General features: G+C 48.8%; 1 protein-coding gene across 12 annotated transcripts in view; it reads left to right on the plus strand.

Moving 5' to 3' along the window:
• CACNA1G (calcium voltage-gated channel subunit alpha1 G) overlaps window positions 1–15557 on the plus strand; it is a 1457373-nt gene that overhangs the window by 994787 nt on the left and 447029 nt on the right. For all 12 annotated transcript variants that reach the window (XM_069654906.1, XM_069654897.1, XM_069654896.1 and 9 more), the window contains one exon: window positions 8279–8393. In XM_069654906.1, coding sequence (XP_069511007.1) covers window positions 8279–8393 — 115 coding nt within the window. The remainder of the gene's footprint in view (window positions 1–8278; window positions 8394–15557) is intronic.

Genomic DNA, 15557 nt, shown 5'->3' on the forward strand with positions numbered 1-15557 from the left:
AGCCTAAAGCGACCCAAGCGCTTTGGTTGGGAGCGCACAGGGGGCAGGCAGGCCCTGAGCTTGTGTGAAACGCAGTGTGGCAGCACGGATCTGTTTGGTGGTCTTCGTGCTTCTGCCACTGCCCCACTTGTGGGCAAGCTCCTGGAGAAACTGGCCATCTCCCAGCTTAATCTCCATGCTGAATCTGTTGGTTGTCTTCATGACCATCAGTCTGGCTTCAGAGCTGCCAGAAGCATGGAAACTGCTCTCCTGAACATCAGTGAAGACCTGCTCTCCAACCTAGATTCTAACACTCCGTGTTTTCTCATTTTGCTCGATCTCTCTTCTGCCTTTGATACTGTCAACCATGCCATCCTGCTCAACCGTCTCCATGATAACCTAGGTATCACTGGTCAGACTCTGGTGTGGCTAACCTCTTTCCTCTCCAATCGACCCTCCCAGGTCCAACTGGGGTTCTTCCTCTCTGACATCTTCTTCTCTACCTGTGGTGTCCCCCACGGATCTAACCTCTCTCCCTGGCTGTTCAACCAATATCTGGCACTCCTTGCCCACCGCATCGCCGCTCTCTGACCCAACTTTCAGTGCTATGCGGATGATACCCAGCTCATTTTCAGGCTACCCTCGGCCTCCTCCTCTCCTTCACTCATCTCTGACTGTCTGTATGCCATCCAGGAATGGTGTGCCGCCAATGACCTCTGCCTTAATGCCAGTAAGACTGAGATTCTACTCATCGGCACACCCACTCCCTCCTTCCCTGCAGCTCTCTGGCCGGCCTCTCTTGGCCCTCTTCCTGCTCCTACCTGCAAGGCAAAAAACCTCAGTGTCATCTTCGACTCCACACTCTCCTTCTCTCCTCACATATCTGATGTCTCTAAGAAGTCACACTACCAACTGCACCTCTCAGAGGTATTCTTCCTTTCCTCTCCTTCCCCCAGAAGCTCACTGTCTCCAGAGCCCTGGTTCTCTCTAAGCTGGACTACTGTAACAGCCTCTATCTAAATCTTCCTGCCTCTACTCTCCGCCCTCTGCAACTCATCCAGAACAGGACTGCAAGTCTTGTCCTTGGCCTCAAGCCCAGGGACCGTATCTCTCCCAGACTGAAATCTCTGCACTGGCTCCCAGTGGCTGCGAGGATTAAGTTCAAAACCCTCTGCATTGTCCACAATGCCTTCCAGGGCCTGGGGCCAAAATACCTTCAACTCTCTCTTCCTAAATATCTTCCTTCTTGAGCTCTTCGCTCATCCGCCTCCAACTCCCTCAGGGTCAGCCGCTTCTCCAAGCAATGAGTTGGGGGTAGATCCCTCTCCGCAGCAGGCGCCCCCCTCTGGAACAGCTTTCCTGCCTCCCTGAAACTTGAGGAGAACCATCTCCGGTTCCGGAAGCACCTCAAAACCTTCCTCTTTGCTTCGGCTTTCGCTCCCCCTCTACTCTGCTAAATTCCTGACTGAAACTGCACTGAATCTGCAACTGGGCCAATCTCACCAATCTCGGTCCCTGACCCAGCCACTCTCCCCTTGCACTGCCTCCCTTGGCAACAACTGCTCTGTGGGACTGTCTCTGTATCCCTACAGCCCCCCTTCCCAGCACTTGTCTGCACTTACTCTGCACTTGCCACCAGCTGGCCCTTATTATTTATCCTGTTATTCTACTACTCCTGTACTGCACTTTCCCCTCTCCCTTTCCCCTTGCACTTTCCCTTCCCCTCTGCCCATGCACTTGCGCGATCTGAATGACACCTGGCCAAGTAAGATCGGTGTCTGTCTTCCCTTTGTCCCCCCTCCCTGCCTCGTCGCGCCTTGAAACACTTGTGTATAGGCGCATTACAAATGCCATATCATATCATAGCAAAAGTGTTGAGCCTGCTGAAAATATGTTATATGGGGCCCCTTTGAACATTGTTTCTAGGGCCTCTTTTGGTTCCCAGTCCATCCCTGCAGGCATTTTCCACTGGGCGCAATCTGGACACAACATGCAATATGCCATTCCTTGGAAGACCATAAAGGAAAATCATGAGAATTGCTTCCGCTCACAGACGTGTACCTCGAGTCAGATCCGTCTGCCTGTGTTCAATAACCCGTGTTCGGGAGGACAGCCTGAGCTTGCCAGATAATGGGTGCGATTCATGCAATAGTGCGCAGAGATCCCATAATGCCCACACGCCAAGAAAAGGCCTGCAACCCAGGGGCCCTGCTCAGGGTCCCCCGTAACTGTTACTGACACCCCGGCAACATGCGTGCGATTTATCGTAACTCGGAAGTAAAATTCCTGCACCCCGCTACACTGTGTATGCACCCCCTAACTTAGATCGGAACCCAGCCTGCGTATACGCACCCCTAAATCCGACACCTGATCTTACCTATGCGCAGTGAATACTATGCGCAAGTGTCTGTACGCCTGCCTTTGGGTGGCGGATAGAATGAGGGCTTTGTGTGGCCATTTCCCCTCCCGAGAGGTTAAACGGTCGATCCATGAATATCTATCATTCTGTGCAATATTGGGCGTGCAATGGACTGCCTGCGGACTGTCCCTCGTAATGTCCATATTTTCCTTTGTTCTTCCTCATTTTACGAGTTCCGCCCTCTGCGCAAGCCAGGCCCACGCTCTCCATGGTGTCTCACACAAGGCATTCGGCCGCTCGCAGAGATGTGCCGAGCCTGCGCGAAGTCCCTGCAAAGTACACAAAAGTGCTGCGCAGTCGATTCCGAGTTTATGAATCGACAAACGGGATTTCGCACACAGTTTGGCACGCCAAGTCCTCGTTTACCACGCAAATAATTCCATTCATCGGGACAAATGTCTCCATATAGTAAACACATGTTTAAACAAATCCATATTGCATGATTTGCTTCAACGCTTACCATCTGCCTTTAAAGGCATGACAGAAGATGCAGTTTAGTGTCTGCTAGCACAGTAATACTGGCAGCATCAGTCTCAACCACCAACACAGTAGCCAATTATGGCAAAGTGGGTGCACCAGTAAAGGAAAGTTGCAGTGGCGCAGGCAGATTTTGATGCCAGTGGGAGGATGGGGGCACACTCGCACTGGACACCAGCGGGGAGCCGCGGGGGGCGAAACTGGAAAGCTGGTGAGGTCCAAAGCGATCCACATTGTCCTCAGCCCAAGCAAATGTTTTCAAATGTTTAAGTGACACAGCTGGTCTGATGCTATGTTAGAAAAGTGGAAAATAAAATGCAAATTAGACTTTGAAAATACAGATCCATGCATATCTTTGTTTCCATCTTTGATATTAATCAATTGCCCAATAATTGCACCCTTTTCAGAACTTTACCTCAAATGACTAACGTATTTGTAAAATGGACACTCACAGAGTACTACCAACATATTTTTGCCTTCTTCCATATTTAACCCAGATGTCTCTGGCATCCTCATTCTATAATGTACTGACATAAGTCATGAGACTGGATATGAACTCAATGTGAGTCTTTGCACATGTGTACCTGCGTGACGAAGTGTGTGTATGTCTGTAAGTATGCGCACGCGTGTTTGTGTGTGTGTACACTTGCTTGGGTGTACCACCCTAGGAGAGTGGCAAAGGACGTGGCAACAGTCTACAAGCTCTACAGTGGTGCTAAAGCTGTGCTTGCTTCAAAAAAGTGGTCATATCTCCTTCACCCACTAGTAGTGTAAGCACAAAAGACATCTTAGGCCTGATTCGTGGAAAAGAGCGCAGAAATCCTGCAAATCCCGCGCCTAGAGAACATCACTGTGTAAGCCTGCATGCAGATGGTTTTCTGCATGCTCCGCGTACTCATGGAATTGTTCGCGGAAAGTAACAGTATACGCAAGTCTCGGCCGCAAGGCCCCTGACATGCCCCCATGCAAATCAAAAACAGCCACCTTTGCATGCTCCCTGGGTGCGAATACATGCACCCTGAAAACAGTGTGTGGGGTCCCCCAGCAAGCAGGCCTGCATCTCAGACCCTGCGCCGGGTCCCCTGTAACTGTTACCAGCACCCCAACACCATGCGTACAATTTATCGTAACTTGGGTAAAACTCTGAAAATCTGCATGCAAATCCCTGTAAACCATTCCTGCCCCCGCTACACTGTGTACATGGACCCCTAAGCTAGATCGGAACCCCAGCTGCATGTACGCACCTCTATATCTGACCACCGATCTTACTTCTGCGCAGTGATTCCTATGCGCCAGTGTCTGTATCCCTGCCTTCGGGTGGGGGGTAATATGATGGCTTTGCATGGACATTTCCCTTCCAGGAGGTTGCATGGTCGGATCCCTGGATACGTATTGTTCCATGCAGTAGTGGGAGTGCGATGGACTGCCTGCATGTTCTTCCCCATTTTCGGTGTTCCGCCCCCTTCACCACAATCTGTGCAAGCCATGCCAACGCTCTCCATGGTGTCTCGCACAAGGCACTCGGCCGCTCGCAGTGACGTGCCAGGCTGCCGCGAAACCCATACAAGTTCAAGGAACATCCCGCTCATTTAATTCATGGACCAACAAACAGGATTATGCATGCAGTTTGGCACGCAAGTTTCCTATTTTCTGCACAAATAATTCCATGAATCGGATACCATGTCTGTAAAGATATCATATCGCTATGCAGAAGCTGAAGAAACAGGATTGGACACTTGAATCTTTTTTTCCATTCCCCAGTTTAGAGGTGCTTTCGTCATGTGCTATTTGCTCTCAGGAAGTTCGTCAGATGCTGGAAATTGCCTAATCCTAGGAGACTCCTCATTAATTGTGCTGAAAGAATTGTAATATAATGAGACAACCTGCTACAAGCTGCAGCGACTCGCGATGCTGTTATTTGAATGAAATATACTCTGTAAAGGTAGGGTGACCAGATTTCCAAAACGAAAAACCGGGATGACCAACAACATAAAAGAGGGACTACCCCATTGCAGCCCACTAATTACCGACCCTCCCCCAACACGCCCCCACAACCACCATCCAATCATATTTCTAGCACTTCTCCTTTCTATAAACTGTATATGATCTCATTTGTCTGTGAATCTTGGCATGTTCATCCAAAACAGGCGTTTGCTCTAATTGATATAACATGGCTTGCTGTACACTCATTTCCAAGCCAGTCTCTGTGGCACAGTTAGTACGAGTTGTGACTTGTACCTGAAAGGTTGGGGCTTTAAGCCAATCCTCCAACACCAAAATTGTGAAAGTGTTGTGAAAATAAATTACAATTCTAATGATCGTAGCCACGCATCCCTGCAAACCCAGGACAGGGTTTCCAAAATAAAAAAAACGCCCGGGACCCCAGGACAGAGGGTGATTTCCCCGGACTGTCCCGGGAAAACCGGGACGTCTGGTCACCCTAGTAAAGGGAACACCAGTGCCGTCGGTGTCCTGCGTATGCAGCTCTCTAGCCTGTTTTTGCCCCCACCATTTGTGGTACTAACACGGCTTAGGGGGCGGCCCTATAGCATCATTCAGAGGTAGAGAGGGCAGGCAAATAGAGCAGGATTTGGACGGGGGCCTGGAGCGATATCAAAGTACATCAAGTGCCCTGGTGCATCGACCCACCACGGGTCCTGTGCCTCCACACAACAGTAGAACCGGATGCACATCTGCTTGGTTTTACGCAGTACCGTCAGTACTTCGATTGCATGCTACACATTATAAAGATGTCATGAAAGTCATACCCCAGAAATGCTGACATTCTGCAAGAGCAGCACACGATCATAAAGGTGTTAGCTGACACACATACGTCCCAAGGCAGGTGTGAAATGCTGCCTTGCGGCCATCTCAAGCTTTCATAAAGAAAGAAGGGTGCAGCTGAGCTTGTCTGACGGGACAGCTGGAAGCATGGCTGAAAAGTGACATGGGATGCTGTCTTCTTCGAGTAATGTTCACCGAGGTAGGCAATATATGATGTGCAAGTTCTACAAGTTCTTTCTGGTGCAGAAATACAGAGAAGAATCTGCTGACTGGTGGATCTTCCTCGAATATATCCACTGAGGGTAGTCAGTATAGGATGGGAGAGTTCTGACAATCCTTTCTGGTCCAGAAATACCGAGAGGCATCTGCTGACTGGTGGATCTGTCTCGAATTCTGTTCACTGAGGGTAGTCAATCTATGATGTGACGGTTCTGCAAATCCTTTCGGGTCCAGAAATACAGAAAAGAATCTGCTGACTGGTGGATCTGTCTCGAATTCTGTTCACTGAGGGTAGTCGGAATATGTTGTGAAAGTTGTGCCATTCCTTTCTGGTCCAGAAATATAGAGAAGCATCTGCTGACGGGTGGATCTTCCAAGAATTATGTTCAGTGAGGGTAGTCAATGTTTGATGTGAGAGTTCTGACAATCCTTTATGGAACAGAAATACAGAGAAACATCTGATGACTGGTGGCTCTTCCTCAAATATATTCACTGAGGGTAGTCTATATATGATGTGACAGTTCTGCCATTCCTTTCTGGTCCAGAAATATAGAGAAGCATTTACTGACTGGTAGATCTTCCTCCTATTCTGTTCAGTGAGGGTAGGTAATATATGATGTGAGAGTTGTGCCAATCTTTTCTGGTCCAGAAATACAGAGAATCATCTGCTGACTGGAGAGCTTCCTCGAATACTGTTAACTGAGGGTAGTCAAACTACGATGTGAGAGTTCTGCCACTCCTTTCAGGTATAGAAATATAGAGAGGTTTCTGTTGAGTGGTGGATCCTGTGAAAGTACATTTTGTTCACTATGTGCGTGGTTGCTGTCATTACACTTATACAGGCTTCTGAACTGAGAAGGTAAGAAAGGTGAAGGGTAACAGTACATACAGCCTGGATTCCTAAAGCCATGGCAAGGTGGGGGAGGGCACCCTGCTGTCTCAAGCCTCTCTGCCTGATGTGGCTGTTCTTTGCTAACTATGTCATCCTTCATCACGAGGGTGTGCCGCACGCGTCCTGCAAGGTGCTTGTCCTTGAGGCAGCCAAGCTAGGTATCCTCACCCGCATGGGGTTCCACCACCAAAACAGTGTCAGAAAGAGGCAGAATTGTGTACACCTACTTAAAAAACATGTGGGATAAATGTACAGTCATCTATAGATTGTCTGTAAGATTGTGTTGCGTCTAGAAACAAGGTGTTTGGTGGAACACAAAAATCACAACTTGGACTCTATGATTAGGACACTGGAGGGGGTAAACCAGAGTAAAGGGAATGTTGTCAGTGTATGCCTTCTCTTACTCTATGGCCATGCAACACAGGTCAAGGGCATCCCTTCTGAGTGAGCACATGACCAAAGGGTTAGAGGCCTTCTATACGTCACCAAAGAGGCCTCGAGCACCACTCCCCAAATCCTTAGGCCGCATTTTGGATCATGGTTACAGGTGAACGTTGGATCGATTCATGCCCAGTAAGTCAATGCGGAGCACCTGCATCTGAAGTGGACATCTGGATGTATTCAACTGACCACGCGGTCTATTTCATCTTTCACGTGGAACGGCAGGTTCTTCAAAGAACTCCCAAAGCAGCTCCAGAAGGTTTCCTATGCAAATGAGATGAAATCCACCACCTGGGCATGAATGTGACCACTGAGGGGGCTGCTTGGACCCCATTGGGGGTTGCTGCAGAGAGGTTGACCTTCTAGAGAAAACCTATGGAATCAGGGGATTGGAAAATGCATGAGTAGAGAGGTTTGCCAATTCTGTCGATCTTGAACAATGTCTACAAATCTGCTCCCCTACTCACTGAGATGCATTCAAAGTAACTTTCAAATGTCTCGCTCCTGCTTATTCTCTTACCCCCTTTTCTATTAGTTATTTACGGCTGTTTTAAAGTGCCCCAGGATAAATATGCATAGTTCCACACAAGAAACTGTACAGGTGTGCGGATATGCCCCCCACACTGGTCTAAATGAGCTTGTGTCAAGTAAATTCTGCACCACTCAGGTGCCCAAGTGTCATTTGTTGGCCGCGTGCAGCCCGTTGTTCACATACTATATGCAAATGAAAGCCAAGCCCTGGTCGGGGTTTCTCGAGACCTAAAAGACTAACATCTGGTGTCATTGGTGGTCACCTCTTTTTTGCCCAGGTGTATCCCTTCTGCTATCAGTGCCCCTTTGCCATCTCATGAGGAACAAGTGTGTCTCGTACATATGTTTCCGCTGCCTCCATGTACTCTATCGTCCTGTGCAAGTGAGTGGTACTTCTGCAGCGGGCTTCCGGTTTGCACCAGGAAGAATCCTGAATTGACTGTGTTACTGAACCCATGGCTTCGTGTTTCTAACTTTGAGAGTGTGCATTGCCAACGGTATTCTGATCTCCCAATTCTCCTTTTTTTCTCCTGCAGCATTTTAGGAATGCACCTTTTTGGGTGTAAATTTGCTTCGGAGAAGGATGGGGACACTTTGCCGGACAGGAAGAACTTTGACTCGCTCCTGTGGGCCACAGTCACCGTTTTTCAGGTGTGTACTCAATGGTGATGATGACGAGTAAGTATGATGCATGGCCTCTACATTCCCTTCTGTTTGTAATCATGCCTAAATATTGCGCCGGCATCCTACTCTCAGTCGAAGCACGTGCCAGAGTGCATTGACAGGGGTCCATGTCCACAGAACTGTTGGCCATGCGTGAATTGGAGGAATGCTTTAGCCAATGGCTGACGTGGAAGGTTGGTTGATGCATAGACAAAGGTGGACAGGAAGCGAAAGCAGAAAATAGGGCACGTCACAGAAGGCCATTGAGGCAACTGCGCAGCTGAAAAGAGTGACAGGGTCAGGGACAATTCAACTATTCAGGCTGAGGTCTTCTGTTTGGAACAGACAAGGCACGCATTCTACAGTGAAAAGTTCTGGTTGTATAATTAATGAAGAAACGCCAATTCCTACAGCGCTTTCCGCGCTGGACACATTGTATTATTCCTATTGCACTTTATAAGATTCAATCAATAGGAACCCTAGCACATTATAAATGAAGTCACTTTGGATCTATTCATTAAACACGGGATCAGTCCCTTTGATATTCCAAATTGGGTTCCTTAATTAAAAATAAGTCTACCCTTGTGTATGTGCCTAGTGTTTCGCTAGAGTGGCTTCATCAAGGCTATTCATTTATTATATAAACGTATTGGGATCAAATGAGTCCCAGTGTCTGGAAACACACACGAGATTGTATTTGGCCCAGTTGTTTTTGTTTTAGAATTCTTGACGTTGTGGTATTTACATCGCAGTATTGTTTCTTTAATAAAGTAAGGGAGGTCCCTTTTAAGATTTGCTAGTTAGTTTGTATGGCGACGTTCCACGTGGTGTCACCACACCAAAATGACCCAAATAACGAAACGTCAAGAATTTTAAAAGAAAATCACTTCTTGCTTTTTGCGCATTTTAAAGCACATTCCATATTTCTGTATTTGGGATGCACTTTACAATGCACGGAAATTCCCTCTGATTTGTGCAATAAAACACAAAGAGGTGAAAATGCGCATTGAAATGTGTGCATCTATGATGTGCCGCTTCATGTGGCCTATCAGATGAGGACCCATTGTTGGCGCGCAGGTGAGTCGCTGCGCAGATGAGTCGATGCGCAGGTGAGTCTCTGCGCTGGCTAGAGGTTGCAGAACGTGGAACCCTATGTTTTGTTGCATGTGTGCTGCTCTGCTTTCCTTTTTGCACCAAAGGAACCATGATTGCCTTCTACTCTTTCCTTTTCTGGGGTTCTGAATTCAGGTACTCTGCTCGACTGAAGTAACTGCCTTCAGCTGGGGAGCATTTATCATCCACACCCAGTGGTTGTTCAGATCTGTGTGTTTTCTGTACTGGCTCCTCTCTCCCCGAATCCCTGACACACCGAATCCCACCCTCCGAATCCCGTGCACTGAACACCACTCTGTAACCCCTCCCTCCAAATTCCATGCGCTGAATCTGCCTCTTCTATCTCCCTCTCCCTCCACTCATCTGCTGTGTATTCCCCATTCCCCAACCCTGCTCCAGGGCCGGCCTTAGAAGCAGCAGCCCCCTGGCAGTGAAACAAAAATCCCCCCACCCCAGGTCAATGCCGAGGGGGGTGCCAAAGTATTGGTTTACTCCACGCTCCCACAATGCAGCAGGAAGTTAATCACTGGAATAGGGTGCCGACAGTAATGCATCTGTGTGTAATCACTTCAATAGGGCTTTGATGTGAAAGCATCAGCGCCCTATTGCTATTAAATACACCCTGCTCCGTGCTGGAAAGCCTGGCGCCAGCACAAGAGCGGGTGCATGCTATAATATGATATGGCATTTGTAACGCGCCTATACACAAGTGTTTGAAAACACAACGCATTTAATTTCAATAGGGAGCCTGCTGCACCTTCTCCCACCTTGCCAGCTCGGGGGAATCCTTGAAAGACTCCCCGGGCTGGCATGGCGGGGGCTAACGGAGCCCTGGGCTGTCGCCAGGTGGCCCTGCTCTAAGTCCGTCCCTGACTGCACCTACCCCAATGCCTCTTTCACACCCTTGAGCCCCACCCCCACCCCACTCAAGGCTCTTGTACCGGGAGGATAGCTCAGCGGCAACGTGCGTGCCTTGGAAGCAAGACAACACGAAGCAACACAGGTTCGATCCCCGTGTCTGTGCTTAGAAACCTCGGGGTATTTAAGTGCGTTATAAATACGCAACTAAAACACACAAACAAAACAATTACGCAACTAAAAAAAAAACTATTTCTGTAACAGCACCTCGAGCGCTTTAAAAATATAAATTAAAAAATCCACCGCCCGTCCCTAAAATCCCATGCTCTCTCTACCTCGTCCTTCTTGAGGGCCCAATCCTTTTCCTGCACCCATCCAACATGCACTAGTCATAGAAAGCAGACCATGCGCAGACGCGTCGGCGGGTCGTCATTTTGGGGGCTGGGGTTCGGTGGGATGTATTTGGCGAATCCATCCTCGCACTATGTGGGAACATTTGGTTGTTCCAATCCTCCCGTGTCTGTGTGTGCCGCATTGCATCCTCGTACAACTGGTAATTCAACTTGTGCTGTGGGTGAGGGGAGCTGGGGTCACTGAAAAGGGTTGCAGGGAGCTACTCAGCATACCAACCACGGGCCATAGCATTGAAACTGGCACACAGTACCTGTTTCCCCATGCACGGGTGCCTTGTGCCATAATGTTTAAACAAGGCACCCTGGAGTGCTGCGCAGCCAACAGCGCTGGAAGTTATTGGATAAAGCACGCCACCATGAAGTAGCCGCTTTACCCATTGATTCATGGAGCTGTGCAAATGCCCCCCTAACCCCTGAAGGGCAGCCTGAATGCCCCTCCCCTCGAGGGCCGGGTGCAGGGTATACACTGGAACATGTGTTAGAAGAGCAACGGGGAAATGAACTAACTACCGAGATTCCTGTACGCTTGCTCCTCACTCTCGGTGCCGGTTCCGGCGCCAGCCCTTCAACACCTACAGAAGAAAATGCTGCAGTTTATTTGGAGGGGGAAAAAAGCCAGAATCCCTAAATCCACGATGCTGGGCAACGCGAAACTCAGTGGCCTCGGGGTCCCAGACCTACAGAAATACCAAATGGTGGCTCGGCTGTCTTGCATTCAATCGTGGCAAATCCTTACTAACCGCCCTAGATGGGTGGACCTCGAACAGGCGCAACTACCCCTCCCACTACGCTTTCTCCCACATATCCCTCCTCCGGAACGGCGACGGTGGCGGAATTTTCTGGCGACCACCAAACACACCATTTCGGTATGGGACAAGGCGTTGAAACAAAAGAGGATCCAGACGGGGCTCAGCCCCCTCTCCCCGGTGTTTATGAACCCGACCTTTTCACCTGGTCTGTCTGCCCAGAATTTTAAGTCCTGGATTGCAGGAGGTCTGGAGACCCTGGGACAACTCTTTGAAGGGGGCCAACCCTGCACCTTTGAGCGATGTAAAGAACTCTTTAGGATCCAGAAACAGGATAGATTTACATATACCCAGCTGCGCCACTGGTGCACCCATCCACAGACTCGCCAGGCAGCTATCCGCCCCCCCACAGCCATCAAATTGACCAATAATGAGCTCCCGCCCCGAGGGAGAATCTCCACTCTATGCAAACGCCTCAAAACGGATTTCTTAACCTCCAATACCCGGTATATGGCCCTATGGGAAGCGGACCTGGGCCGTCCGATTGAAGACCAACAGTGGGTTGACATCTGGTCCCGGGCTCACACCTCCTCATCCTGCATCACAAACAGAGAATGCGCCTACAAGATCCTCCTCCGTTGGTACTACCCTCCCCTAAGACTTCATCACATGAACCCCACACTCGACCCACAATGCTGGAGACAATGCGGCCAAATAGGCTCCTTCTTCCATATGTGGTGGTCCTGCCCCAAGGCTCAAGCCTTTTGGAAACAATGCTTAGCGATGATAGCAGACATCACTCAGGTGCGACTGCCCTTGGACCCCGAACCTATTCTCCTTGGAGCGCCAATCCCCCGGATCTACCCAAGGTCTGGTCCTAAGGCCAAACTATTATCCCAATGCTTACTGGCAGGCAGGAACGTGATAGCCCGCACCTGGAAAACGACGGAAGGCCCGCTCATGCCTTTCTGGTGGATGAAAGTCTGGGACATCTTGATCGCTGAGAAGGTGACGGCTGCCGGGGCAGGCATTCTACATCGCTTTCACAATATCTGGGGTCTGGTTTTGGACTTTGACCAAAGTTTCCCGGCCCTGACATTCAAGCCCCAACTGGCCAGGAGAACTGTTCAAGATGGGGATCCCCAGCGGGGGCGGGAAGATGGCACTTAAGACCTGAGGGTGGGTGGGGTGGGAAGAGCATCAAGTGGTATTGCTTTATGTTTCATGTCGCAAGTGATTAAGCTTTGTATTGTCATAACCTGCCTGTTTAAAATAAACATGTTTAAAAAAAAAAAAAGAAGAGCGACGGGGAAATCCCACACTGATGGCTGCACATTTTTTAGTTACTTTTTGATAACAATCTGTCTTATCATTTCATAAACATACATATATGTTTGTACTTATGCTCGTTCCATCTAGTTTGCACTCTTCGTGATGTCTAACCCACATGATGGAACCTGCATGGGCACCGAATACAATAAATAACATTCTCAGGAGCGCAAGCAGCGAACTGCCTCAACTTATGCTCTCTCCTGTCTCGGGGTGAAACACAGCAGCCCCTTTTATCACATTGTTACAGTTCACACAATGTAAACACAGGGATGTTCCAAACGAGCAGAAGTTATAGTAGCGCAAGACAAATTGTCAGTTCAAACTAAAAGATCACGCAAATTCTTGAGGCACTTGCATGCAAATACCGGAGGACAAGCATTCTCCTCTGTTGCATGTCTGGTTTTATTGTCATTCTGAAATATATTCTGTTCCACCTGGGGGAGGGTGCTCTGCCAACCGAGAACACAGTGTGCACCGCCCACTGTTTCCAGCCACCATAGACCCTTTCCCGGGCAGCCACATGTTGATTGTTGGGAGGCAACGGGGAGCTTCTCCTCACTCTCAGCCTGCCTTTCAAAACAAAACATCCCCCTTCCCATCCCCCTTCCCCTTTTCCACTCACCTGCTGGACCAGAGCTTTCTGCTCCGGTCCCAGAGCTCCTCCTGCCCACGGCCGCCACCATGGAAATGGGACTAAGTCAACCCTTGTTTCGCTCTGGACTGTTTAGGCTAGAACTGGCAGACCGTTACCAGCCATGTCCAACACCCAATGCGGGGGTGATTGCCATAATATCTTATTACACTTTTTTGGGTCTAATTACTCTGTAAGGAGAACTCAGAAATGTGCATGAGTTCTTGATTTGATTTCTTTTCTTCTCTCTTTTCTACTCTTTGGGCCTCATCACGAGTTTGGCGGTAACCCTTAAATGCAGCGGTAATGCTATTACAGCCACATTTAAGGGTCCGCCAGATCATGGGTTTGGCGGAGCTGGGGGCAAATCTGCTGCAATTCTGCCAATTTTCGGCGCTATTACTGCCGGCACTAATACCACCGGCGGTAATAGCGCCACACATTTCCCATTGGGCCCAATGGGGAATGGGAAATTCCCAAATGGGCCCAATTGGGAATGAGGACTAACCATTCTACCAAACCCGTGATCAGGCGCTAATAGCGCCGGGGGGTTGGTGGTAGGGCTTATAGCCCCGGCGGTAATGCAGCCGGGGTAAGCGCCCAACTCGTGATGAGGCCCTTTGTGTGTAGTCTACTAATAGGGTCTTGTCCATGTTTTATCTTTTTTTTATTTGACAGACTTTGCCCTAAAGAAGGACAGGTTGTGGTATGAAATGCATTTGCCATTGTTGTCTGCCAGATCACTGATTACATGTTACCACAGCTTACTGCTCATTTTACACTGCTCATGAACATAATATCACATGACATTTGGTATTGAAAAGTGTTTTTTAAAAGTAACCGTGTTTTTCACTAACAAGTGTGCAGCCATCACTGTGGCATTCGCCCCTCAGTCTTCTAACACAAGTTCGACATTCTCATCCCAGAGCGTGGCTGATTTTGCTGGCTTGCACTTAAGGATTAGTGTTATTGGATACACAATTACGAGTATCCTTGGTATTTCATAAGTCGTGCCCACCCCCATCTGATGTACATTGGAACATCCAATCAGCATGCTTCTGGATGCAATGGAACCATTTTCCTAAGCCCCCTAATACAGGTTCTTATTTTGAAAAAGGATCAGTGCCCCTCTACTCGCGGCCTGTTTCTCACTGTAGCCTCCCCTTCCACTGGTTGATGGTGCAGTGCACATGTATTGCATCCCCCGGGCACCTGTTTGTGTATTAGCCTGGTCGGTTAATGGTGGTCCCTCAACGAGCAAAGGGGATTTCCTCCATTGCTTTGCAAAAGTCCCATCCAAGGACAAACCCCCTCTCTGCCAAAGGTGAAGCTGTAAAGGAGTTGGTGTTTGGAACTCATTTTCAGTTTTGGCTACTCGGCCGTGACTATGGCACTGAAGTATATAGCTAGAGGTGAGATGGGATCTGTGGAGGAGCACAGAGCTCATAGGCGTTGTTTGGTTTCTTATCCACCCATTGACGTCCTATGGGCATGCGAATCCCTACAGCCATTCCGATTCACTACCTACCCCTTCATTCCCAAAACACACCCTCCTGGGATCTCTGTGACCTAGCTTTATCAAGAAGTAACATTAGCCTGTGTGCTGCAAGCAGCTGCCAGTGTTATTTCAGTGCATTCTTCTGAGAGTTATTGACCTGATTGCAGTTGTAAATGCATTACTAGTACAATAAACATGTCTTAACGTAGTGTGCCTCCAACCACTTGATATATAAGCAGTATGTGTGTCCTTCGTCAAAGTCCAGTTAAAAACAAGCATTGACAAATCCAACAGTGTTGGCGTGTGTATGGGTATTAGACAGGTATTTGTCAGGCCTGACTATCATATTCCCCTGCATTCACTTCATTTTCCTGCCCCTTGTGCCCAGGGTATTGGGTAACCCAGCCCTAATGCGCCGTAATCACTGCTCTTTGACTTCTACCATCCCTAAACACACCAGTTCTTCATCGCCATAACCTACATCCCGCAGATGTGCTCATCCACATCTGGCCTGTTCCCTCCTAACGCAACCTTTCCATAAAGCAGCGCCTCCTCCTTTGC

This window comes from Ambystoma mexicanum, chromosome 3q (assembly GCF_040938575.1).
Source record: "Ambystoma mexicanum isolate Mex_15411 chromosome 3q, UKY_AmexF1_1, whole genome shotgun sequence".
Taxonomy (NCBI): domain Eukaryota; kingdom Metazoa; phylum Chordata; class Amphibia; order Caudata; family Ambystomatidae; genus Ambystoma; species Ambystoma mexicanum.